The sequence below is a fragment of the Dendrobates tinctorius genome, unplaced genomic scaffold (genome assembly GCF_039654945.1).
Source record: "Dendrobates tinctorius isolate UK_male_01 unplaced genomic scaffold, ASM3965494v1 ptg000155l, whole genome shotgun sequence".
Taxonomy (NCBI): domain Eukaryota; kingdom Metazoa; phylum Chordata; class Amphibia; order Anura; family Dendrobatidae; genus Dendrobates; species Dendrobates tinctorius.
The window spans coordinates 19,324,694-19,351,294 of NW_027361822.1; the positions used below are offsets into that span (position 1 = coordinate 19,324,694).

The following is a 26,601-nucleotide window of genomic DNA, read 5'->3' on the forward strand; positions in this document are numbered from 1 at the left end:
GTAGATGGCCCCAGATACCACCAGGATGGACGATTCTACACTGGATATGCAGTAGTATCCTCACATGAGGTAATCCGAGCGGAACCACTCTCTCCTCACATGTCGGCGCAGGAGGCAGAGTTGAAGGCACTCACTGAGGCGTGTAGAGCCGCTGCAGGTAAAGTCGCTAATATTTTCACAGATTCGAAGCCCATTAAAAATGCAGAGCTGGTGAAACAATTGATGGAGGCATTGATGTTACCAGTCCAGGTTGGCATTGTCAAGGTAAAAGCACACACAAAGGTGACTCCGTGGAGGTAGAGGGCAATAGAAGGGCGAACGAGGCTGCTAAAATAGCACAAGGCGGCCTAGAGAGAGCAGTGGACGGTGGCGGGGAGTCAGCGTATTCCAGCCACATTGGGTCTAGATGTCCTGAAATCCCTCCAGCAAAAGGCTGCCCAAACAGAGAAGGTACACCGAGGGAGACTGGGAGCTGAGCTGAACTCAAATGGAGTATGGGAGAATAAGGATAAAATGTGCCCACCAAAGTCCCTGTTCCCAATCATGGCGCAAGCAGCACACGGCCCCAATCACACCTCAAAAAGTCACATGTGTGCCATGGTAGATGCCTTCTGGATCGCTCCTGGCTTCAGTTGCGCAGCCGCGAAACTTGTACAATCATGCCTCATCTGTGCACAGCACAACCCAGGTAAAACAGTAAAAGTCCCTAAGAAAGCGACACCTAGGCCTCTCTACCCGTTTCAGAGATGGCAGATTGACGACATACAGCTACCAAGGTAGGAGTGTATGCAAATATCCTAGTATGTGTAGATCTCTTCTCTGGATGGCCAGAGGCCTACCCGGTGAAAACGGCTACAGCTCGAGCCACTGCAAAGAAAATGGTGATGGAACTAGTACCACGATTCGGTGTCCCTGAAACAATTGAATCAGACAGAGATCCAGATAGTGTGGAAGGAACTCATTGTCTACAACCTGGTGATTACGTATATGTCAAGAAACACTCCAGAAAGACCCTTGAACCCCGATATCAAGGACCTTACTAAGTACTCCTAACAACGCCTACTTCTGTTAAGTTGGAAGGACGACCAACCTGGATCCACGCATCGCATTGCAAACTAGCCACAGGAATTAACAAAGCATAAGAGTGCATAATGTTTTGGTTTGGTTTTGTTGCATTATCTGTAATAATGGTAGCTGCGTGGGACAATCTAAATTCTCCAATGTCCTTGAATAATAAGTTTATACAACATCATGAAAAAATACTAAATGATTGGTCAAATCATTTGCTGGATCTGCACACATTCAGCAGTATCAGCCACTAGTATTCCGTTCCTTGTTATTCCTATGCCACCCGAGGAATTATTTGCCTGGACCAGTTGTTCTGATACACTTGCTAATAATGCCACAAATAATGTGAAGTTATGGAACACAACTGTCGGTATACCTATTGTGGGATGGGTAGGATACCCTTGGTGGCAGGGTAATCTTTCAGGAAGTAATACATACCTTCAATATCTGGCATATAAAGGGGGGGCTTGGGTACCCAGGAATAGAACTCGATTAACCTACCTGGGGCAAATTCCAATGTATGGCCTACAAGTTAGTTTTAATGTAACTTCCCACTCTACTGATGCCTTCAAACCAATACTGCTAGAAAGAAGGTTGCATAATACGTCCTGGGAGTATTCCAATTTATTTCCCCAGGGCAATAATGAAACTTGTTTTAATATTTCAGGTAATATACCTTGCAACGAGTCATCTGGATATGAGAAAGGAACTCCCACCTGTAGAAATCCCGATGTAGGGTATTGTAGCCCTTTAGGACAACTTCCAAATTGGTGTATGCTTCAGAATGTATCTGCGTTCATAGATTTAGTTCATAGACTGGTATTACAACATTCAGCCCTATGGGACCTACCTAGTGACATGTTCTGGGTATGTGGAGACAATGCATATAAATGGTTGCCAGTAGGGGTAAAAGGTGCTTGTACTCTGGGTCGTTTGACTCCAGCTACCTTTTCTTATTCCGAATGACCAGTTGAATACTCAGAGCATACCTAAACACACGTTGTACAAAAGAGCTGCTGACAATACACCTCGCCTCTCTGGGAGACCACATATAGTGCAGATGAGTGTGGCCAATAAAATTGTCAGCTCTATTTTTATTTATCCTATGATCACTCAAATGTGGGATAAATTAGTCAGGGCTACAGATTACTTAGATGACCAAATATGGGATATATTGGATATATTGAACACCACCGTTGCTGTCCAAAATCAGCTCATCATAGCCACTAATCAGCATACCATAGTATTAGATTATTTAACTGCAGCGCAAGGAGGTATGTGTCAGGTCATCGGACCAGCTTGCTGTCATTATATAGATCCCAACAGTAGTTTAAAGTTAAGATCAAAAATAGAGGATGTTCAAAAACTTAGAGATCAGTATGATAAAGACAATGATCGTACTAAGGATAGTTGGTGGTCAGATACATTCTCCTTTCTTAATCCAGCTAATTGGTTTAAGGGTATTGGAGGCTGGATAACTGGGATTATACTAAGTCTATTACGTATTGTTGTCTGTATCTTCGTAATATATGTGCTATTGAAACTTGTTTTTTGGTGTATCTCTGTATGCAAGAAAAGATGCAGAAATAGATAAGGAAGTTTGACTGTAAACAACAAGAATTTAACTATTATTCCTTTGAGTCCTAGATTGACATCTCATTTCTGGCATGAAGGAGCGTACTCTTGCAATGATGGACGTGGCTTCAGTATCTGGGGGATGGAGAAGGTAGAAGACCTGTCTCCCTCAGGCAACCCGTCGGCCTGGGATAGTACCTGGTGAACGAGCCACTATCCGCTGTTGTTGCAGGATCCAGTGTTCCAGATTGTGGAAAATGAAGATGTCAAAGGGGGGAATGATAGGAACTGAAGGAGTTAAATTGAGTTCTGTCTATGTTGCATTCTCTTGTTTAAAACCTTATCTGTTCTTCGAGGAGATGTCTCAGACATCTCCCTTGTGAACCAAGGTCAAATACCTCTGCTTTTTCGCCTAAATGACTTTCTTTGTCTAAAACAAGTTGTAAAATCATTTGTACTGCGCATGTCTGTAAAATGTTTAAATTCTTTACTATAAAAGACGGAAGCCTAACTGATAAGCCAGAGGCGTCTTGGAGGCATCCTGAGTTGTACCATACAGCTGGTGTCTGTGTAGTTCTTCTCCACGGAGCTGATTTAATTAGAGACATATGATGCTTCACACCCAAGAACATCGGTCCTTCAGATGAAAGAGTAATCTGAGGGATCCCGACACCTCCCTGCAAACATGTCTGATATACTACTCCACATTCACCTCACACATTGTGTACTAGTGTAGTGTCATCTCCTACATCATATATGGGATCAATATTACCTCAGAAATTCATGTAGCTGCCATGTTCCTTAATGTGTCTGCTACATTTTTACCTCACACACTGCAGAGGCAGCTCCTGTATCCTCCCTGCAAACATGTCTGATATACTACTCCACATTCACCTCACACATTGTGTACTAGTGTAGTGTCATCTCCTACATCATATATGGGATCAATATTACCTCAGAAATTCATGTAGCCGCCATGTTCCTTAATGTGTCTGCTACATTTTTACCTCACACACTGCAGAGGCAGCTCCTGTATCCTCCCTGCAAACATGTCTGATATACTACTCCACATTCACCTCACACATTGTGTACTAGTGTAGTGTCATCTCCTACATCATATATGGGATCAATATTACCTCAGAAATTCATGTAGCCGCCATGTTCCTTAATGTGTCTGCTACATTTTTACCTCATATACTGCAGAGGCAGCTCCTGTATCCTCCCTGCAAACATGTCTGATATACTACTCCACATTCACCTCACACATTGTGTACTAGTGTAGTGTCATCTCCTACATCATATATGGGGTCAATATTACCTCAGAAATTCATGTAGCCGCCATGTTCCTTAATGTGTCTGCTACATTTTTACCTCATACACTGCAGAGGCAGCTCCTGTATCCTCCCTGCAAACATGTCTGATATACTACTCCACATTCACCTCAGACATTGTGTACTAGTGTAGTGTCATCTCCTACATCATATATGGGATCAATATTACCTCAGAAATTTATGTAGCCGCCATGTTCCTTAATGTGTCTGCTACATTTTTACCTCACACACTGCAGAGGCAGCTCCTGTGTGACCTCTTGCATGACAGAATTGCAGCACAGATGCAAAAGAGACGGAGAAAGTAATTTATGGTTTTGTGCAAGATGCTGGCGGACCCTCAAGTTTTCTTAAGCAAAGCTACTTTAGGAAAAAGGGGGCGGTCTTTTTCCTAAAGCAACTTTGCTGGCGGTCTTGTCGTAATTTTTGCGAAGGCTCTGCCGATGGTATATCTTTTTTGTTTGCAGTTAAGATTACAACTAGTAGGCTTTCTAGCAGAAGGTGTCTGAAGAGTGGACATGTTGATATATTTAACCGTTTCATGGTTTATATTCCTTGAAAAAGTTCAAAGAAATAACAAAAGACATTTTGCCTGAAAAAAAGCACCATTCTCACATATTATTTTTATACAGATGTATTTTAGCAGTCAAAAGAAATTCAGAACTTTATAAAAAAAAACAACTTTAGTTTCTGTTGCCATTTTGTGAGAGTCAAAACATTTTTATTTTTCTGTGAGTTTGTCTGCTATTTTTTTTTCTTTTGAGTGTTTCACATATGGTTATAATAATTTTAGATCTTGATAGATCGGACTTGTTGATACAGATACAGACATGTTGATGCCAATTACCATAATGTTTTTTTAGGGCTCACACTCACATGCGAGAAGTCTCGCACATCAATACCCGGCACTCGGGAGCGGAGTGTATGGTTGCATAGAAATACATGCAGCTGAATGCTCCGATCCGAGTGCTGGCGGCAGTGCCTGATATTGACGTGTGAGACTAGTCTGTTTCTCGCATGTGAGTATGAGCCCTTACACTTTATGTCTTCATTTTTAGGGTAGACTTCACAAGAGGGCCAAGATGGCACTTAAGGGGGCCTTCAGCAGGCCCTTAGATGCAGTGTTAACCCACTGGTTATCTGCGATCGCGGGGGCGCTGATGGGAGTCGCGACGTTTGAGCACCAGCGTTCATGTTATTTAAATGCCTCTGTCAGAGACTGATGCACCATTTTAGTAGTTTGTTCAGACTTCCATAGTCTGGCAGCTCAACAGTAAGGCTTTCAGAAAAAAAAAATATTAAAGAGAAAATAGCAGAAAAAAATGATATGCCAAGAATAACAAGAAATTACAAGAGAACTAAAAACACTTTATATGTAGATGTCAAAGACGTTAGTGTATCATCAGTCTGCAGGATTTTGGGCAAAAAAATTTCTCACAGTGCCATATAAGAATTACTACAGGAATGGATCCCATCACAGGGTAGATTCATACAGGGGGTGGTGGTAATGTAATCCGTCTAGGACTATGGGCAAATATGAGCATACAACTGTAGTATAAAATGAAGATGTCGTCCTCGTTACGTATTAGATATTTGTGAATCTGGTACCTGTAGTATCAGTGATGCTGAATTCAGTGTAGGTGATGGAGACATAAATAAGCTTTATGGTAGCTGCAGACTCTGAGGAAACTGCTTATTACTGTGTGAGGCCTAAAATATATAGTTTTTTTTTCAGTAGATATCAAGAAAACAAATTCAGAATGTTGCAAAAATAATAAATCTAGGGATACTCAGATAAATACCTCCCAGTCCAGGTCTCCATGAGGTTCCCATTAGTATCTGTATTTCTTGTTTTGTCTGGAAGAACATGGAATCTTGCCAATTAATGGCTTGTGTAGTCCCAGGACGAAAAGAGAGAATATGACATCAACACGTTCTTTCTCCTCATATCTTCCCCCTTACAATCTCTAGTAATTGTAATATTATATCTGATCTTTATGATGTTACGTTGTCATCTTCTTCCCATTCAGGTCCCTACAATATCAGATCCTCTCAGTGAATTTTCCTCATTGACCCGTCAAAGATGCATAGGGACAGGGACAAGATGGCGGAGAGGATATTACACTTCACCCTAGAGATCCTCTTCCGGCTTACTGGAGAGGTGAGAGATTCTGATGACATCACATTACATCATTCTTATCTACGGGAATAACAGATGGACAGAACTGGAGAGGTGAAGATTCTGGAAATGTCTGTAGTGAGATTTATGAATGTGTCTCTCCATAACCAGGATTACACAGTAGTGAAGAGGACCTCTAGTGAGCGCTGTCAGGACCCTGTGTCTGAGGGATGGGGAACACCCCTGAGCCCAATCACGGGGCCTCCACCTCACCTCCTGACACATGAGGCCATTAATGACCACAAGATCCTAGAAGTCACCTACAAGATGATTGAGCTGCTGACTGGACAGGTGACACTGCTGAGAATATTGGTACATTATACAGTATTGCTGTAAAGGGATCAGGGTGATGACGATATCATTGTATGTGTCAGGTTCCTTTAAGGTGTCAGGATGTCACCATCTTTTTCACCATGGAGGAGTGGGAGTATTTAGAAGGACACAAAGATCAGTACAAGGACATCCTGATGGAGATTCTCCATCCAGTCACATCACAAGGTAATAGACAGGACTAAATACACACGGTCTATAATTATCTCTATGTAAAGAATGAATTCAGTCACTGTATGTTTCCTCCAGTTGTATCCAGTAAGACGACAACACCAGAGAGATGTCCCTGTCCTCTTCTTCCTGAGGACTTTAAGCAAGCAAATTCCAATGTTCCTGAGGATCATCAGGTAGATGGAGAGAAGGTGTCATAAGATCTCCCCTATGATGTGTAGATGCCTGTGAAGGTCTTGTGTTTAGTCTTGTTTTATCCACCAGTATTACACACTGAATGGAAAATTTATTATAGACACTGGCACTTTTATGATTGGAGCTTTACTGTATGGAATTAGATTGAAATACCTCTCTATCAATCCATAAATACCTCTCTATCAAACCATAAAATTTTACTTTTATTGTGTCAAGTTTAAAATACTAAGGGTATAAAAGTTGTCCCTAATCTGCCTAAATTAAATCATTCCTAACCGATTTGATTGCATATATTCATTGGACGACTCCCCGCGGTGTCAACTTATAAAGGGTAGAATAGGACAATCAGTATTTAAGCACACGTCCACCCAACATGTTTCCCCGCTGGTGCAGCGTCATGATTCTGCATGAGATCCTACGTAGCTTCCCCATGTCCAGCATGAGGCCCCACATATCCTTCCCATGTCCAGCATGAGACTCCACATAGCCTACCCATGTACAGCATGAGACCCCACATAGCCTACCCATGTCCAACATGAGACCCCATATAGCCTCCCCATGTCCGGCATGAGACCCCAAAGCCTCCCCATGTCCAGCCATTTAATTGTATATATTCATTGGACGACACCCCACAGTGTCAACTTATAAAGGGCAGAAGAGGACAATCCGTATTGAAACACTCGTCCCCCAATATGCTTCACCGCTGGTGCGGCGTCATCAGGGGATGGGACACTGGTATGAATGATCCTACGTAGCTTCCCTGTGTCCAGCATGAGACCCCACTTAGCCTCCCCATGTCCAGCATGAGTCCCAATAGCCTCCCCATGTCCTGCCAACCATCCCATACACATGAAAAAAACTCCACATACTTGCCTCATTCCCATTACCCTGGCGCTCTGCCAGTGCGTGTGCTCTCTCCTATGCCCTCACTCTCCGCAGTGCACAGCTGGCGCAATAGAAAAATTGTGTCAGCTGTCTCACATACTGATTGGTAGAAGAAGAGGCCGGTGGCCCCACCTCCACCTGTGCACTCACCGGTGCCTGCATCCCAAGGGTGCAGATGATGTTGACAGTGGGTGGCGGTGGACAGGCTTGGGAGGGCAAAGTGCCACCCATAAGCCACGGTTTTCAGCCCCTCGGCCGTCTCGGTCCACAGCCCGGACAGGAACAGCACTTTGCCATGGTCTGCTTCAGCGGAATGTTTGGACACTAGAGTTTACCCAAGCTTTGTGGCCGATCAAGTTTATCCCTTGATGGTGGCAGTTTACCCTAAGGCTGAAGAACAATGCACCATAAAATAAATGTTGTACAGCCATGGATAGGTTTCAGGAGCATGATAGCAGCATGATTTCCAGCATCTCTGGGACGAAGTATGTCAGTACATCCCCTATTGGCACAGGACAATATTCCTGATGTCAACACTTGATGGAATCTACACAATGATAAATTGCTTTGGGCCTAGAGGCCAAGTGAGGGCCAATGTGTTACTAGATGGGTGTCTCAATAATGTAACCAATCAGTGTACATTATTCTTGGTGGAATTGACAGGATAAAGCTGATCAGAGACATTAGATGTCTTGATGGTCTCACAATTTTCTAGCTATGGAAACTGCTGGTCAGAATAAGAGACCAACAGGTTGGATTTATACTGGAGACTTATAGCTGTGTCCTAACCACTGCTGTCATTTTAATTTGGTCATTGTGAAAATTGATGACCTTTTCTGATCTAAATCATTTCACAAAACTTCTCCATCTGTCTGTGACTTGTACAATATTTGTTTCAGGGTGAAGATCTGACCCATATTAATACTACAGAGACATATGTGTGGAGCGATGAGTGGTGTAAAGAGGAGATTCCTACATATGACTACCCAGGTGAGTAGTAACCACTAAATACAGAGAAGTCACAGATTCTCCTCAGTCACTGGTTGGTAAAATTACATGTGGAATCTTTTGACGTTTGTTACTCTTTTTTAACTGGGAATTTGTTGGCACAATAATCTGTAAAGAAATATGGATAGTAAACACGCTTTTTAGTAACTTGGGCACAGTGTTAATGGGCAAACACATAGAATGGGGAAAAAAAATACCTGTCAGTTTTCTGTACATTCTGTTCTGGCCAAAGAAATGTCTGCTTCAGCCAGTCTGTTGGAATATGTTTGGTGCAACAACTCCATTCCTGTCTATGAGTGTTCAGTTGCTAGATTTGTATGTTGTTCATTAAGTTAGAACAAAAAAAAGCTCCCAGAGGCTCACACAGGGAGAGCAGGTGACTGTATTTCCTGTTTTTCATGTGTCTGTGTATGAGAGGAGCAGCCTGCTGTAGATGCTGCACAGATGGAGACACACAAATGATTTATTCCTGATCTATTAAGCTTATCATATATTGTTCCTGAATAAACAAGTTCTGCTGTCACACGCTTGGAGAGTATCGTGAGTAATCCGCTGCCAACACAATAACTGACTGTAGTGGAGACGTGTTGGTTTCTATTCAGGTCAGTAATTAGTTGTGGCTCACATTTCCATCAAGCCAGAAAAACAGAAACCAGCTATTCTGCTGTGGACTTAAGAAGGCTTGTAATTTTTTGGGACAAGACAATGAAATAGTGATAAAAAAACATAATTCTACCATTGTGTTTTTGATTTAGTCCATAGTAAAGATGTATGAATCTGAACAGTAATGTTTGGGGTCCGTACCAAATACCTACTCTTCGGGCACGGACACCAAACACGGACTTCACCAGTAAGTACGTTTTACTGTTCTGGTTTTGCCCCCCGAACACCGTTGGCTGTGATCAGCGGTAAGATTAATATCATCGGTCAGAGTGCTATGGTTCTTGCGCTGTCAGATGATAGAGTGAGCCCACAACTGTGACCGGAGGTAAAAAGTCATAATGATGCCATTGGTTTTGTCATATCATGTACTCCAAAATGGGGGAAAAAATTCAAAGTGCGGTGAAATTGAAAAAAAAGTGGAATTGTTTTGTTTCTTTTTCTTTACCATGTCCGCTAAATTCTAAAACTGACCTGCCGTTGTGATTCTCCAGGTCATTACGAGTTGGCAGATGCCAAACATGTATAGGTATTGTTTATTATTGTAATGTTGCGGGACTAAAAAAAGTAATTCTGGCGTTTTGACTATTTTCTGATTATGCTGTTTACCGATCGGATTCATTCTTTTTATATATTGATAGATCGGGAGTTTCTGAACTCAGCGATACCAAATATGTGTATGTTTTTATTTTGAATGAGGGTGATTTGAACTTTTTATATTTTTTACATTTTTTTAACCTTTTTTTTTAACTTTACACATGCTCCAATAGTCTCCATGGGAGATTAGGAGCTGCGATCATCCAATTGCCTGTGCTACATACAGCAGTGCTGCATCCTGCCATAGAGCAAAAACTGTGAAAACATTCCTTGAAAAAAGACACATAAGGTCAATGTCATGGCCTGCAAATAATCCGGATCTCAATCCAATTGAAAAATATTATTATTATTATTATTATTTATTGTTATAGCGCCTTTTATTCCATGGCGCTTTACATGTAAGGAGGGGTATACATAATAAAAACAAGTGCAATAATGTTAAACAATACAAGTCATAACTGGTACAGGAGGAGAGAGGACCCGGCCCGCGAAGGCTCACAATCTACAAGGGATAAGTGAGAATACAGTAGGCGAGGGTAGAGCTGGTCATGCAGCGGTTTGGTCGATCGGTGGTTACTGCGGGTTATAGGCTTGCCGGAAGAGGTGGGTCTTCAGGCTCTTTTTGAAGGTTTCGATGGTAGGTGAGAGTCTGATATGTTGTGGTAGAGAGTTCCAGAGTAGGGGTGATGCGCGAGAGAAATCTTGTATGCGATTGTGGAAAGAGGAGATAAGAGGGGAGTAGAGAAGGAGATCTTGTGAGGATTGGAGGTTGCGTGCAGGAAAGTACCGGGAGACGAGGTCACAGATGTATGGAGGAGACAGGTTGTGGATGGCTTTGTATGTCATGGTTAGGGTTTTGTACTGGAGTCTTTGGGCAATGGGGAGCCAGTGAAGGGATTGACAGAGGGGAGAAGCTGGGGAATAGCGGGGGGACAGGTGGATTAGTCAGGCAGCAGAGTTTAGAATAGATTGGAGGGGTGCGAGAGTGTTCGAGGGGAGGCCACAGAGCAGGAGGTTGCAGTAGTCAAGGCGAGAGATGATGAGGGCATGGACTAGGGTTTTTGCAGATTTTTGGTTGAGGAATGAACGGATTCGTGAAATATTTTTGAGTTGAAGTCGGCAGGAAGTGGAAAGGGCTTGAATATGTGGTTTGAAGGAGAGATCAGCGTCAAGGATTACCCCGAGGCAGCGAGCTTGTGGGACTGGGGAGAGTGGGCAGCCATTTACTGTAACGGATAGGTTCGTTGGGGGCAGGCCCGGATTGGCAATATAACCAACCGGGCATTTTCCCGCTGGGCCGCTGTCATGTGGGCCGCGGGCGGCAGCGCCCGATCATCTGGCTGCGGCCACTGTTGCTCCTGCCGCCGGCCCTCTGCGGGCACGGCGGTGATAGTTTCAAGTTCCTCCCGCACTGCAGGGAGATAAACCACCACGCCCCCCCCACGCACCCCATCCTCGCACCCCATCCTCGCCTTAGCATGAGACCCCCTCCCCCCGCAGCCACTCACAGCGTCGCACTCGCTTGCCTGCTCGCTCTGTTCGCAGGACCTGTGATGAGGTCACCGGAGGGGAGGAGTCAGGGGGTCCCTTGATCAGGAGCCTTTGTCCAGACCCCCGATCATGTCACCCCTGACTCCGCCCCTCCTGTGACCTCATCACAGGTCCTGTGCGCTCAGCCTTGCCTCTACCGTCTGCAAGACGGTGCTGGTTGAGGTAAGTATGTGTGGGGTCAGGATTTACAGTGTGGATGTAGCAGAGCTGTGTGTGTATGAGATGTACGGAGCAGAGCCGTGTGTGTACGAGGTGTACGGAGCGGAGCCGCGTGTGTACGAGGTGTACGGAGCGGAGCCACGTGTGTACGAGGTGTACGGAGCGGAGCCGCGTGTGTACGAGGTGTACGGAGCGGAGCCGCGTGTGTACGAGGTGTACGGAGCGGGGCCGTGTGTACGAGGTGTACGGAGCGGAGCCGTGTGTACGAGGTGTACGGAGCGGAGCCGTGTGTACGAGGTGTACGGAGCGGAGCCGTGTGTGTACGAGGTGTACGGAGCGTAGCCGCGTGTACGAGGTGCACGGAGCGGAGCCGCGTGTACGAGGTGTACGGAGCGGAGCCGCGTGTACGAGGTGTACGGAGCGGAGCCGTGTGTACGAGGTGTACGGAGAGGAGCCGCGTGTACGAGGTGTACGGAGCGGAGCCGTGTGTGTACGAGGTGTACGGAGCGGAGCCGCGTGTACTAGATGTACGGAGAGGAGCCGCGTGTGTACGAGGTGTACGGAGCGGAGCCGCGTGTACGAGGTGTACGGAGCGGAGCCGCGTGTACGAGGTGTACGGAGCGGAGCCGTGTGTGTACGAGGTGTACGGAGAGGAGCCGCGTGTACGAGGTGTACGGAGAGGAGCCGCGTGTACGAGGTGTACGGAGCGGAGCCGCGTGTACGAGGTGTACGGAGCGGAGCCGTGTGTACGAGGTGTACGGAGCGGAGCCGTGTGTACGAGGTGTACGGAGCGGAGCCGTGTGTACGGAGCGGAGCCGTGTGTACAAGGTGTACGGAGCGGAGCCGTGTGTACGAGGTGTACAGAGAGGAGCCGTGTGTGTACGAGGTGTACGGAGTGGAGCCGTGTGTATGAGGTGTACGGAGCGGAGCCACGCGTGTACGGAGAGGAGCCGCGCGTGTACGAGGAGTACGGAGAGGAGCCGTGTGTACGAGGTGTACGGAGCGGAGCCGTGTGTGTGTACGAGGTGGACGGAGCGGAGCCGCGCGTGTACGAGGTGTACGGAGAGGAGCCGCGCGTGTACGAGGTGTACGGAGAGGAGCCGTGCGTGTACGAGATGGACGGAGTGGAGCCGTGTGTGTATGGAGTGGAGCCATATGTGTACGGGATGTACGGAGCGGAGCCAAGTGTGTACAAAGCATACAAAGCTGGCTTTTCCCACGGACACAGGAGTACACGGCGGAGCCCCGAGTAGCATTTTAAAACACACACATGACGTTCCACCTGAAGTGATGTGCTGGAAGCTGACCGGAAATGAGATAATTTCTTGAGGAGATTGTGACAGAACCAGGAAAGCTTCAGATCCATCACCGTGTTCTCCTCCGACAGCGCAGACAGCAGGATCGCCTTGGAATCGGGGATGCCGGCCATGTGAGCGGATCATGATAGGTCCTGCATCGGGAGGCTCAGGTGGGCACTACAATGGGAGCCGGACTGCTATAGTATCTTTATAGAATCTTTCTTTATTTCTTTCTCTCTTTCTCTGTTCTTTCATTCTCTGTTCTGTCTTTCCCTCATTTTCTTTCTCTCTCTGTTCTTTCTTTCTCTCTCTGTTCTTTCTTTCTCTTTCTAATCTTTCTTTTTTCTCTCTCTGTTCTTTCTTCCCCTCTTTCTTTCTTTCTTTTTCTTTCCTCTCTTTCTCTCTGTTCTTTCTTTCTTTTCTTTACTTCTTTCTTTCTCTCTCTGTTCTTTCTCTGTCTCTCTCTGTTCTTTCTTTCTTTCCCCTCTTTCTTTCTCTCTCTGTTCTTTCTCTGTCTCTCTCTGTTCTTTCTTTCCCCTCTTTCTTTCTCTCTCTGTTCTTTCTCTGTCTCTCACTGTTCTTTCTTTGTCTCTCACTGCTCTTTCTTTCCCCTTTCTTTCTCGCTCTCTCTGTTTTCTTTTTTCTCTCTCTCTCTGTTTTCTCTCTTCCTTAGTGCCAGTCAGTGTGCCCATAATGCCAGCCACTGTGCCCTCAGTACCAGTCAGTGTGATCAGCAGTGCTAAATGGGTGCGATTAGGTGTGGACATGGGTGTGACTAGTTGTTAAATGGGTGTGGCTGGGCGTGGCCAAAATTTGCGCGCGCCGCAGTCTTTCTACATCTTTCCCTTCTTCAAAAGTTGGGAGGTATGATAGGGGCAGCTATGACCAGGGGGTCTGGTTGCCCAATAGAGAGCAGTTCTGCCAGGAATTCTGTAATCATGCATACAAAAGGGGACAGAGCTTTGGGAGGAGTACTGTACCTAAAAGCAATAAATAGGACTGAGCTGAAATACTGGGCACAGCGGTGACATGTTATATAGTCGTGTTAATCTCCTCTCACTTCTTGTAAACTACAAGTGTACAAAGATATTATATAGTCACCATATATAGTGACTAGTGTGCCTGTGTTACTTCAAATGCCAGGGCTGAATTTTAGTCCCAGTCCGGCCCTGGTTGGGGGGGTCACGTGAAATGGGGAAAGATGATGAATTCTGTTTTGTCCATGTTAAGTTTCAGAAATCTAGCGGAGAAGAAAGATGAAATAGTGGACAGACATTGAGGGATTCTGGTTAGTAGGGAGGTGATATCTGGTCCAGAGATGTAGATCTGTGTGTCATCAGCATAGAGATGATACTGAAAGCCATGAGATTCTATGAGCTGTCCCAGGCCAAAGGTGTAAATGAAGAAGAGCAGGGGTCCTAGGACTGAACCTTGTGGGACTCCGACAGATAGGGGGCGAGGTGAGGAGGTGGTGTATGAGTGGGAGACGCTGAATGTCTGGTCTGTCAGGTATGATGAGATCCAGGATAGGGCCAAGTCTGTGATGCCGAGGGATGAGAGGGTCTGTAATAATAGGGAATGGTCCACTGTGTCAAAGGCAGCCGACAGGTCCAGGAGGAGGAGGACAGAGTAGTGTCGCTTGCTCTTGGCAGTTAAGAGGTCATTGGTGACCTTAGTAAGGGCAGTTTCAGTGGAGTGGTGTGACCGGAAGCCAGATTGTAAGCGGTCGAAGAGGGAGCAAGAAGAGAGATGGGAGGACAGTTCAAGGTAGACGTGTTGTTCCAGTAGCTTGGAGGCATAGGGTGAAGTGATATAGGGCGATAGCTAGATACAGAGGATGGGTCAAGAGAGGGCTTTTTGAGGATAGGTGTGATGGAGGCATGTTTAAAGCTTGAGGGGAAAACACCAGTTGTTAGTGATAGGTTGAAGAGATGGGTTAGGGTTGGGATGAAGACTGTGGTGAGGTTTGGGATGAAGTGGGAAGGGATCGGGTCAAGTGCACAGGTGGTGAGATGTGATCTTGAGAGTAGAGAGGAGAGTCGATCTTCTGTAATGGTGGAGAAGTTGGTTTTGGAGGTGGAGGGCTGGGAAGTCGGGAGGAGGGGCTCTGGGGGTTGTTGACCAAAATTGTCTCTGATGTTATCTTTGGTGGAAGTTGAAGATAATGGTCCATGACAAGGCTCCAACCTGATCTGGCAACCGCAATCAAGGAAAGTTGGAGCTAGATTGATGAAGACTACTGTTTGACACTCATTAAGTCCATGCCTCAGAGACTGCAAGCTGTTAGAAAAGCCAGAGGTGGTTTTGAAGAATTTACTGCAACAAAATGTCAAAAATACCAAGTGACAAAAAAAGAGGTGTGACCAATAAATCGCAAATGATGAATCGGGGGCATAGAGTCCTGGAAGAGATTTTCGAGTCTGTCTGGAATTACATTGAGAGACGGAAGGAATTTTTCTAGCCTACTTCCAAAGAAGATCTATGGTTAGTCCTCTAAAACCTCTGCCAAGTTTGTTCAAAAACTGTGTTCAAATGACAAGTACCTAGAAGACCTGATGAACGCAAAGAGTGGTTACACAAAATATTGATTTTTATTTTTTTAATTCATTTACTTTTCATTTTGCTAATTGATAAAAAATAATTATTAGTTCTTCCATTTTTGAAAGCTTTTTACTTTGCAGCAATTTTTTCACAACTGCCGAAAACTTTTGTACAGTATTGTACATTTTCTGAAGCTTAAGCAAAGTGATCTACTAAATAACCAGGGACTAGCAACCATGGCTTGCAAAGGACACTTCAGCAAATTCTTTTTCCTCTATATAGGTTCATGATGGAAAACCATGCATCCATGAACTTTTATTATGTATGAAAGAGCATGTGTGGTCTACATTTTTGCATTCACTTCAACTAAATAAAAATATAAAACTATGTGAGATAATGCGTCCCTCACTTGCTTTAAAGCCATGGCTTTTTTTTTACGTACTGTGACAGAGTCACTGGTGAAGTGATAGAGGGGAAATACGTGTCACTGCGCATGATGACAAAAGTGATGTAAAATCAGAATAGTTTCCTCCAGCACACTACGTGTTGGGACCTTTTATTGAGAGTCCTGTTATTGGCTGGTTTTAGTGAACTTCCATAGAGCATGTGGGAGGGGTTCCACCGTATCGCCACATGCAGAGTCCTGACAGGACCTGTGTGATGTCAGGATCATGTGATCAATCACATGATGGGGGGTCACAAGGTCTGGGCTTAAATGGCTGAAGGCCAGAGCTTTCAGTGTGAGTCTGGAGAGAGAGCACTCCAGGAAAGTATGTGCTAAACCTGAACCGTGGGCATTGATGCCTGTGAGTGGGCCATGTTTACTTTCCCAAGCTTGGTTTATGCTGTCTACGATAAGCCAAGCCTTTTCTTAAAGAGACAGTGTTGTACCTCTGTGTCCATACTGTGTTTTGTCTTTTCCTTGCTCAATGCTAGAGTGCAATTGGCTGTCAGCGAGGTTATGAGCTGGGCACCATTTATAGCACAGACTTTATGGCCTTTTAGGATTCTCCACTGAACATTTTACTAAAAAACATCTGTGAAATCAAGCAAAGAATTCAAGAGCACAACCTCGTGATCTAACATCATAATCTATTAGTTGTTTTGAAGTCTACTGTTGCCATCACTGTCTTTGCTGATGAATTAATTTTACAACAAATTGGATAGAAACTTTATAAATGTATAAAAATATATTAGTAATATTTAAAATGAAAGATATTGAAAATATGTTTCATTCTTGGCAGATGACTGTAACGGAAATTCAGAAGGACATGAGATATTTTCAGATTTTAAAGCAGATGATCATGCTATCGCACCAGATACATATGAAGGACATGCCTTTATACCTGATATACTTCCAACCTTTAACAGCAAGCCTCCATCATCAAATCGTTTTCAACAAGTCCTTCCTCCTAATTTCTCACACAAAATTATGCAAAAGAAAAATAACAGAAGAAATGTTGAACATCTAAAAGCTCACACAGTGAAGAAGCGATATTCATGTTCTGAATGTGGCAAATGTTTTACAAGGAAATACTATCTTAATGCTCATCAAAGAATACACTCAAAGCAGAATCTATTTTCTTGTTCAGAATGTGGAAAATGTTTTAGCTGCAAATCAGGATTACTTAGACATCACAAGATTCATACAGGGGAGAAGCCATTTTTATGTTCAGATTGTGGGAAATGTTTTACAGAGAAATCACATCTTGTTAAACATGAGAAAATTCACACAGAGGAGAAGATATGTTCAGAATGTGGGGAATGTTATCAGAAATCTGATTTTGCTAAACATCAGAGAATTCATGTGGGCGAGAAGCCATTTTCATGTACAGAATGTGGGAAATGTTTTTCAAAGAATTCACATTTTGTTAAACATCAGAGAATTCACACAGGGGAGAAACCATTTTCATGTTCAGAATGTGGAAAATATTTTACAGAGAAATCAAATCTTGTTGCACATCAGAGAATTCACACAGGGGAGAAAAAATTTTCATGTCCACAATGTGGGAAATGTTGCTCTCAGAAATCTGATCTTGCAAAACATCAGAGAATCCACACAGGGGAGAAGCCATTTTCATGTTTAGAATGTGGAAAATGCTTTACAGAGAAATCACATCTTGCTAAACATAGGAGAATTCACACTGGAGAGAAACCATTTTCATGTTCAGAATGTGGTAAATGTTTTATAGAGAAATCAAATCTTCTTGCACATCATAGAATTCACACGGGGGAGAAGCCATATTTATGTTCAGAATGTGGGAAAAGTTATTCTACGAAATCTAATCTTGCTCAGCATCAGAGAAATCACACAGAGTAGAAGCAATTTTCATGTTCAGAATGCAGAAAATATTTTTCCAGGGATTCAAATTTAATAACTCGCATATGAGAGAAGCAATATTAAGGCTCACTATGTAGGAAATGTCCACAAATTCACTAAAGGGAAAAGGCATTTAATGTTTATAATGTGGAAAATGTTTTTACATATAATAAGTTTTGGTTAGACATCATAGACAGAGACTAGGAAAAAAAACCATTTTCATGTACTGAGTGTGGAAGATGTTTGTCCATAATTCATCTCTAGTTGGTCATCAAAAAGCTCACAAAGAAAACATATTTTTATGTTCATAATGTAAAACATTTTACCTACAAGTTTCATCTTCCTAAGCATCAGAGAAATCACACAGAGAATTAGATATTTATAAGCTCCCAAATGATAAAAAAATAAAAAACTAGCAGTTGCAGCTAGAGTAAAGTTACAACTTATACAAGAAAGATGGAGAGCAGAGCATTTAATCTCCCACCTAAATAACTCACCGCTTCCACTCTGACCACAACATTCTCTCCTTCACGCTCACAAATCCTCGCCCACCCCAGCTCACTCCTACCTACCACACATTCCAAAATCTACAAGCCATTAACCCTCAGACACTTTCAAACTCCCTACACTCATCACTGTCCCCAATCTCCTCTTTTTCCTGTCCTGATCTGGCTGTTTATCACTATGACACCCTTAGAAGCACCCTTGACCAAGTAGCTCCCCTCACCCTCCGAACCTCCAAGCACAGAGTAAAACAGCCCTGACTCACATCGCAAATTCAACTTCTCCAGCGATGCTCTAGGAGTGCTGAACACCTGTGGAGAAAAACCCGCACACCAGAAGACATCACCCACTTCAAATTTATGTTAAGAACCTATAATGCTGCCCTTTACCTCACCAAACAGACCTACTTCACCACCCTGATCTCCTCACTAGCCAACAACCCCAAGAAACTTTTTGACACTTTTCACTCCCTCCTCACGCCAAAAGCACAAGCCCCTATCACAGATATTTGTGCTGATGACCTGGCCTCCCACTTTATAGAAAAAATAGATAATATCCATCAGGAAATCTGCTCCCAACCACCAAGGGCTGTGACTCCCATCCCTTCCTGTATCTCCCCTAGCTCACTTTCCACATTTGATCCCATCACAGAAGAAGAAGTCTCCAGACTCCTCTCGTCGGACTACATGCACTACTGACCCCATTCCCTCACATCTCCAGTTTCTCTCTCCAGTCGTCACAACTCACCTAACTACAATATTTAATCTCTCCCTCTCCTCGGGCATTTTCCCATCCTCCTTCAAACACGCCATCGTTACTCCATTACTAAAGAAACCCGCTCTCGACCCATCCTGCACAAACAACTACAGACCAGTCTCCAATCTCCCCTTCATCTGAATACTTTTGGAGCACCTAGTTTACTCCCGCCTTACCCGTTACCTCTCCACTAACTCCCTTCTAGACCCTTCACAGTCCGGCTTCCGCCCCCTACATTCGACTGAAATTGCACTCATCAAAGTGACCAATGACCTTCTGACAGCAAAACGCAATGGTGACCACTCTCTGCTCATTCTTCTCGACCTATCTTCAGCTTTCGACACTTGACCACCATCTCCTACTCTCTAGGCTCCAGTCACTAGGCATTAAGGACACTGCTCTCTCCTGGTTCTCTTCCTGTCTTTCTGACCGCTCCTTCAGTGTTTTGTTCTCTGGCTCCATGTCATCTCCTCTTCCTCTCGCTGTCGGGGTTCCTCGGGGCTCAGTCCTTGGCCCCCTTCTCTTCTCTCTCTACACTGCCCCAATTGGACAAACCATCAGCAGATTTGGCTTTCAGTACCATCTTTATGCTGATGACACACAACTATATATGTCATCCCCGACCTTATCCCCCCGCTGTACTACAGAACGCCAGTGATTGTCCGCAGTCTCCAACATCATGTCTGCTCTCTATTTGAAACTCAACCTCTCCAAAACTGAACTTCTGCTCCCGCCGTCTACTAACCTCCCTAAATCTGACATTTCCCTCTCCGTGGATGGCACCATAATAACACCCTGGCAGGAGTCTGGGTGTTATGTTTGACACCAATCTCTCCTTCACATCCCATATACAATCTCTTGCCCGTTCTTGCCGCTTACACCTTAGAACTTCTCTAGAATCCGCCCTTTTCTCACCATGGAAACAACAAAAACCCTCACTGTAGCATTGATCCACTCCTGCCTGGACTACTGCAATGCTCTATTAATTGGTCTCCCCATTACTCGACTATCCCCTCTCCAGTCCATACTTAATGCACTTGGACATGTCCGCTCTTTGCCAGTCCTTACATTGATTAATTAATTAAAACAGTGGGGAATAAAAATAATATACCAAAATAAACAGTTTATTAAAATAATTAAATATATAATAAAATATATATATCAAAAAACCCCTCTGGAACAATTGGATGGCAAACCATCCGGTGAAAAAACCACTGTATACTCTGGGTATGGTGGAAGATGAAACCGTCAGGGTGTAGAAATAAAAGAATATTAAATATTATGTGTGTAATATATAATAAAAAAGCACACAGAATAAAATAATCAAAAAATGGCCTTTATTAAGTTATAGAACAACAATAGGTGTACACTTAAAATAATTCAAAAAGGCACCCCAAATGTATACATGGTATTATAAATACATAATAAGCTATATAATAAAGCTTTCCTAATAACCATGCTAAACTGGCTCAATGATTGACAGGTAAATAAAATGCATACAATGACCCAAAACACAAAAATATAGTGCAATGTGTTGCAAAAAATGATGTTGGCAAAAGCCAACTTCAAGTAAAGTGCAATAGTGGTGTCGCTCAAAAAGTGGCAGTGAATACCTATAAGTGATAAAAATGAAACGCCACACAATGAAAAAATGACACAAGGAATTAACAATTACCTGGTGAGCCAGCTAATGGTGCCAAAATAACGCGCCCCGACGCGCGTTTCGGAGTTGCTCTCCTTCGTCAGGGGGTGGGTATGCTAGTGATCGGTGCATCCATTTATAATAGGTTCAATTCCGGGCAAGGAGCATGACGGCGCATGCGCCGCCACCGCGACCCGGAAGACACGGCGTCACACTAATGTGAACAATATCGTGAAAAATATATATACACAAAATATACATGATTAATAGGAAAAATAATATAATATGGTTCAAAAAGATATGTCCATATTCCATATCATAATAGATGCATGGACATAAGCATGAAATCTTGTCACTGTTTCTTCTTTTGAAATGTAAACCGATCCACCATAGTATAGAATGACGACCAAAATATCTAAAAAAATAAAAAGTAAAAATTAAAAAGTGCACAAAAATACTTTTAGAAAAATGGAATAAAAGATAGACTCTCAAGAGACTCTCAAGATATTGTTCACATTAGTTTAGGAATATATTTCCTTTATTTATGTCTATAATATTTTTTTAATTTTTAATTATATATATTTGGCACTTTAACACATAATGTATATATAAAAATGCATTTATTAATGTTTCCACATTGTCATTTATTTTATTTATTTCTTTATTTTTATTTTTTTTAAGCACTTCGCACTTTATAATTATTCACAAGTCCCCTTCTTTTTTTCTTTTTTTGATAATATTTAATTTTATATGATTCTTTGTTTCTCATATTGATTTTTAGGTTTTACCTATGTCCCCATAAGTTATACATCCATTTGTGATGATATGCAGGGCAAATTGTTTTTTCCTTTGCATTATTGTGCTGCACCTGCACACTTTTATACTTGATTCTGAACATGGGGCAGTGCGCATGCGCCGCCTGAGCGCCGGTGGTTCACATGGCGACGGCGTCTCTCTGTGTCCTGACACGCCGGGTTCACCCGGCGGTGTTCGGTCACGTGACGCTGCACGCGATGTGTCTTCTGGGTTGCGGTGGCGGCGCATCCGCCGTCATGCTCCTTGCCCGGAATTGAACCTATTATAAATGGATGCACCGATCACTAGCATACCCACCCCCTGACGAAGTAGAGCAACTCCGAAACGCACGTCGGGGCGCGTTATTTTGGCACCATTAGCTGGCTCACCAGGTAATTGTTAATTCCTTGTGTCATTTTTTTCATTGTGTGGCGTTTCATTTTTATCACTTATAGGTATTCACTGCCACTTTTTGAGCGACACCACTATTGCACTTTACTTGAAGTTGGCTTTTGCCAACATCATTTTTTGCAACACATTGCACTATATTTTTGTGTTTTGGGTCATTGTATGCATTTTATTTACCTGTCAATCATTGAGCCAGTTTAGCATGGTTATTAGGAAAGCTTTATTATATAGCTTATTATGTATTTATAATACCATGTATACATTTGGGGTGCCTTTTTGAATTATTTTAAGTGTAAACCTATTATTGTTCTATATCTTAATACATTTTTTGATTATTTTATTCTGTGTGCTTTTTTTATTATACATTACACACATAATATTTAATATTCTTTTATTTCTACACCCTGCCGGTTTCATCTTCCACCATACCCAGAGTATACAGCAGTCCTTACATTGGCTGCCCATTCATTATAGGATCCAATTCAAAGTACTTGTTCTCACCCACAAAGCTCTCCACAGTGCAGCACCCCCCTACATCTCCTCCCTCATTTCTATCGGCCAAACCGACCGCTGCGCTCTGCAAACGACTTTTGACTAACCTCTGCACTAATCCGTACCTCCCACTCCTGACTCCAAGACTTCTCCCACGCTGCGCCAATCCTCTGGAATGCTCTACCCCAAGAAATTAGGACTATCCACAATTTGCATAGTTTCAGGTGCTCCCTCAAAACACATTTGTTCAGAGCGGCCTATCGCGTTCACTAATCAAAGTCATTAAATGTGTAAGTGTGCATGTGTAGCCCATTCACTATCTCCATCCATCCCTCACTCCTTCAAGATGGCTGGACCATCATTGTAAATACACCATTGTAAATACACACCTGTACTTTGTATCTCCCCCACCTCAGTGTAGATTGTAAGCTCTCATGAGCAGGGCCGTCTTATTTTGCTTTAATTATTGTATTGTTAACATTGTTACTTATGACTTTTGTTTTGAAACTGTTAAACTGTAAAGCGCTGCGGAATATGTTGGCGCTATATAAATAAAGATTATTATTATTATCCAAACATGGTTGCAACCTGAAAGAAATTATTAGCATAAGGAAAGAATGTAAGATTTCTCAACAACAAGACCATTAATATGAGGCATACAGGTAGGACTAGGACAACATCTCTATTACCTGTATGCCCACATTAATAGGTCATGCACATCCCGGAGGTTCACAGATTCCCTTTAAAACGCCACCTTAAAATCCAAGACCTCTACAGACTGTCTGATACTCACGTTCCGGCGTTTTTATCTGTTTTCGCCTCTGCTCGGCAGTTTGTGCCCTGTCCGCTGCCCCAGTGTTTCATGGAGTAGTGCAGAGATCTCTAATCAATGTAGGTCTATGAGAGCCTCTTTCTCGCCTCTTTCTGTCTTTCATAGACTAAGGGTACCGTTACACTTAGCGATGCACCAGTGATCCCGACCACGATATGGATCGCTGGTGCATCGCTAAGTGGTCACTAGTGAGCTGCCAAACAGGCAGATCTCACCAACGACATAGCAGGGGTCGGGGGTTGCTACTTATCTGTCAGACACGGCGATCCTGACGTCCTCCCGCCTGCGTCCACGCGTCGCTCGTCGCGCCACAGGAAGCCCAGCAGGAAGTGGCCGACGAGAAATGATCCAGGACCTTCTCGCGTGATCAGCGATGAGCAGCGGGGGAGCCGGTCGGAGGTAAGTATCAGACATAGCGATATCGCTAGCAATATCGCTATAACGTCACAAAATCGGTGACGTTACAGCGATATTGCTAGCGATATCGCTATGTGTAATGGGGGCTTTAGATTGCGCACTTGTGACGTAGCTTCTAACTTCTGGCCAGTCAGAAACTGCGCACACAAGTTTGAGCCACGGGACTGGAGTGGTGTCAAAAAATGGTGAATATGCCAGAGGATGAGTATATGACCGGGCAGGGGACTTGCGCTTAAAGTACCACTCCTGCGGTGAGGGAAAAAAAACCACTGGAGTGGTGCTTTAATAATATAATAATCAATTGATTATTATGAAGTTAATTCCGGCTTGGAATACAGTGGGCAAAAAAAGTATTTAGTCAGTCAGCAATAGTGCAAGTTCCACCACTTAAAAAGATGAGAGGCGTCTGTAATTTACATCATAGGTAGACCTCAACTATGGGAGACAAACTGAGAAAAAAAAATCCAGAAAATCACATTGTCTGTTTTTTTTTTCATTTTATTTGCATATTATGGTGGAAAATAAGTATTTGGTCAGAAACAAAATTTCATCTCAATACTTTGTGATATATCCTTTGTTGGCAATAACAGAGGTCAAACATTTTCTGTAAGTCTTCACAAGGTTGCCACACACTGTTGTTGGTATGTTGGCCCATTCCTCCATGCAGATCTCCTCTAGAGCAGTGATGTTTTTGGCTTTTCGCTTGGCAACACGGACTTTCAACTCCCTCCAAAGGTTTTCTATAGGGTTGAGATCTGGAGACTGGCTAGGCCACTCCAGGACCTTGAAATGCTTCTTACGAAGCCACTCCTTCGTTGCCCTGGCGGTGTGCTTTGGATCATTGTCATGTTGAAAGACCCAGCCACGTTTCATCTTCAATGCCTTTGCTGATGGAAGGAGGTTTGCACTCAAAATCTCACGATACATGGCCCCATTCATTCTTTCATGTACCCGGATCAGTCGTCCTGGACCCTTTGCAGAGAAACAGCCCCAAAGCATGATGTTTCCACCACCATGCTTTACAGTAGGTATGGTGTTTGATGGATGCAACTCAGTATTCTTTTTCCTCCAAACACGACAAGTTGTGTTTCTACCAAACAGTTCCAGTTTGGTTTCATCAGACCATAGGACATTCTCCCAAAACTCCTCTGGATCATCCAAATGCTCTCTAGCAAACTTCAGACGGGCCCGGACATGTACAGGCTTAAGCAGTGGGACACGTCTGGCACTGCAGGATCTGAGTCCATGGTGGCGTAGTGTGTTACTTATGGTAGGCCTTGTTACATTGGTCCCAGCTCTCTGCAGTTCATTCACTAGGTCCCCCCGCGTGGTTCTGGGATTTTTGCTCACCGTTCTTGTGATCATTCTGACCCCACGGGGTGGGATTTTGCGTGGAGCACCAGATCGAGGGAGATTATCAGTGGTCTTGTATGTCTTCCATTTTCTAATTATTGCTCCCACAGTTGATTTCTTCACCCCAAGCTGGTTGGCTATTGCAGATTCAGTCTTCCCAGCCTGGTGCAGGGCTACAATTTTGTTTCTGGTGTCCTTTGACAGCTCTTTGGTCTTCACCATAGTGGAGTTTGGAGTCAGACTGTTTGAGGGTGTGCACAGGTGTCTTTTTATACTGATAACAAGTTTAAACAGGTGCCATTACTACAGGTAATGAGTGGAGGAAAGAGGAGACTCTTAAAGAAGAAGTTACAGGTCTGTGAGAGCCAGAAATCTTGATTGCTTGTTTCTGACCAAATACTTATTTTCCACCATAATATGCAAATAAAATGAAAAAAAAACAGACAATGTGATTTTCTGGATTTTTTTTTCTCAGTTTGTCTCCCATAGTTGAGGTCTACCTATGATGTAAATTACAGACGCCTCTCATCTTTTTAAGTGGTGGAACTTGCACTATTGCTGACTGACTAAATACTTTTTTCCCCACTGTATATGTCTGCAGTCACTTTATGTGACTACAGACTGCCAAATCATGACAGGGAGCGCTAGCTGCATGAGCTACCAATATCACTGGTGTTATCAGGCGGTCATGGATCCCATGTTTGTTGTGAGCACGTGTCAACTAGAAAGGTTTGGCTTCTCACAATAGAAGATAATTTAGAGAAGCCAAAAGAGTCGTCACATGACTGCCTGCTGACATCAGCGATGCTGGGGCCATTGTTACTGTACATGGGGGGACTCAGGGGACATTGTTAAATGTTAAGTGGGCACTTAAGCATTATTGTTATAGGGGCACGCAGAGTATTCTGACCATCAAAATTGCAAATGGGGTATTATTACTTTTAGGGACAAAATGTGAAGGGCACTAGCACAGTGCATTAATATTTTTTAGGGGGGCAATTTTACTATCTAGAGAGCACAAGTGTGGCATTATTTCTATGTAAGGCGCACAGTGGTGGCATTATTTTGTGGGGCGGTAAGAGGAGCACGGTTATTATGTGGTCTATCATGAGGGGCATGGGTTTCGGTCCCGTATTCCTGTCCTGGGTCAAGCTTTTTTACTGCAATCCATGTGCCAAAATTAAATTAAATGGTTGTACGTCAGAGGTTTTTGAGCTGTTTAGGGGAACTAGGCAGGGCTGTCCCCTGACCCTGCTGCTGATCACATTGAACTCCTGGATATTAAACTCCGAACTAGTGGGGAGATAAAGGGCTTTGTGCATCAGTCTGTGCAAAAAAGGGTTGCATTGTATGCAGATGACCTTTTGGTATATCTTGGGGATACAGAGAATTCATTGTTAAATTAAATATATCTATGATTAACCAGATTGGAGATTTTTCAGGGCTTCATATTAATTGGAAGAAATCTATGTTAATGCCAGTGGATAAACTTTCTCAAGCATCCAAAGTGAGTCAAACAAGACTTAAAGTGGGGAAG

The 26,601-nt window shown here is 43.5% G+C and overlaps 2 protein-coding genes across 2 annotated transcripts in view; one reads left to right on the forward strand and one right to left on the reverse strand.

The window, feature by feature from the left end:
* The window catches only part of LOC141051008 (uncharacterized), a 407,743-nt gene that overhangs the window by 300,367 nt on the left and 80,775 nt on the right, over positions 1-26,601 (reverse strand). The gene's annotated exons all lie outside the window — the stretch shown is intronic.
* LOC141051075 (uncharacterized) lies at positions 6,000-20,534 on the forward strand. Its single transcript, XM_073547930.1, has 6 exons — positions 6,000-6,132; positions 6,262-6,441; positions 6,525-6,648; positions 6,730-6,827; positions 8,631-8,721; positions 16,790-20,534. Exons 1-6 carry the CDS (start codon positions 6,055-6,057, stop codon positions 17,863-17,865), a joined length of 1,647 nt encoding a protein of 548 aa, XP_073404031.1. The 5' UTR covers positions 6,000-6,054; the 3' UTR covers positions 17,866-20,534.

Coding starts and splice junctions, on each gene's coding strand:
- LOC141051075 (XM_073547930.1), top strand. CDS start 6,055: ATGCATAGGGACAGGGACAAGATGGCGGAGAGGATATTACACTTCACC. Junction 6,828..8,630: donor ATGTTCCTGAGGATCATCAG/GTAGATGGAGAG, acceptor TATTTGTTTCAG/GGTGAAGATCTGACCCATAT. Junction 8,722..16,789: donor TCCTACATATGACTACCCAG/GTGAGTAGTAAC, acceptor CATTCTTGGCAG/ATGACTGTAACGGAAATTCA.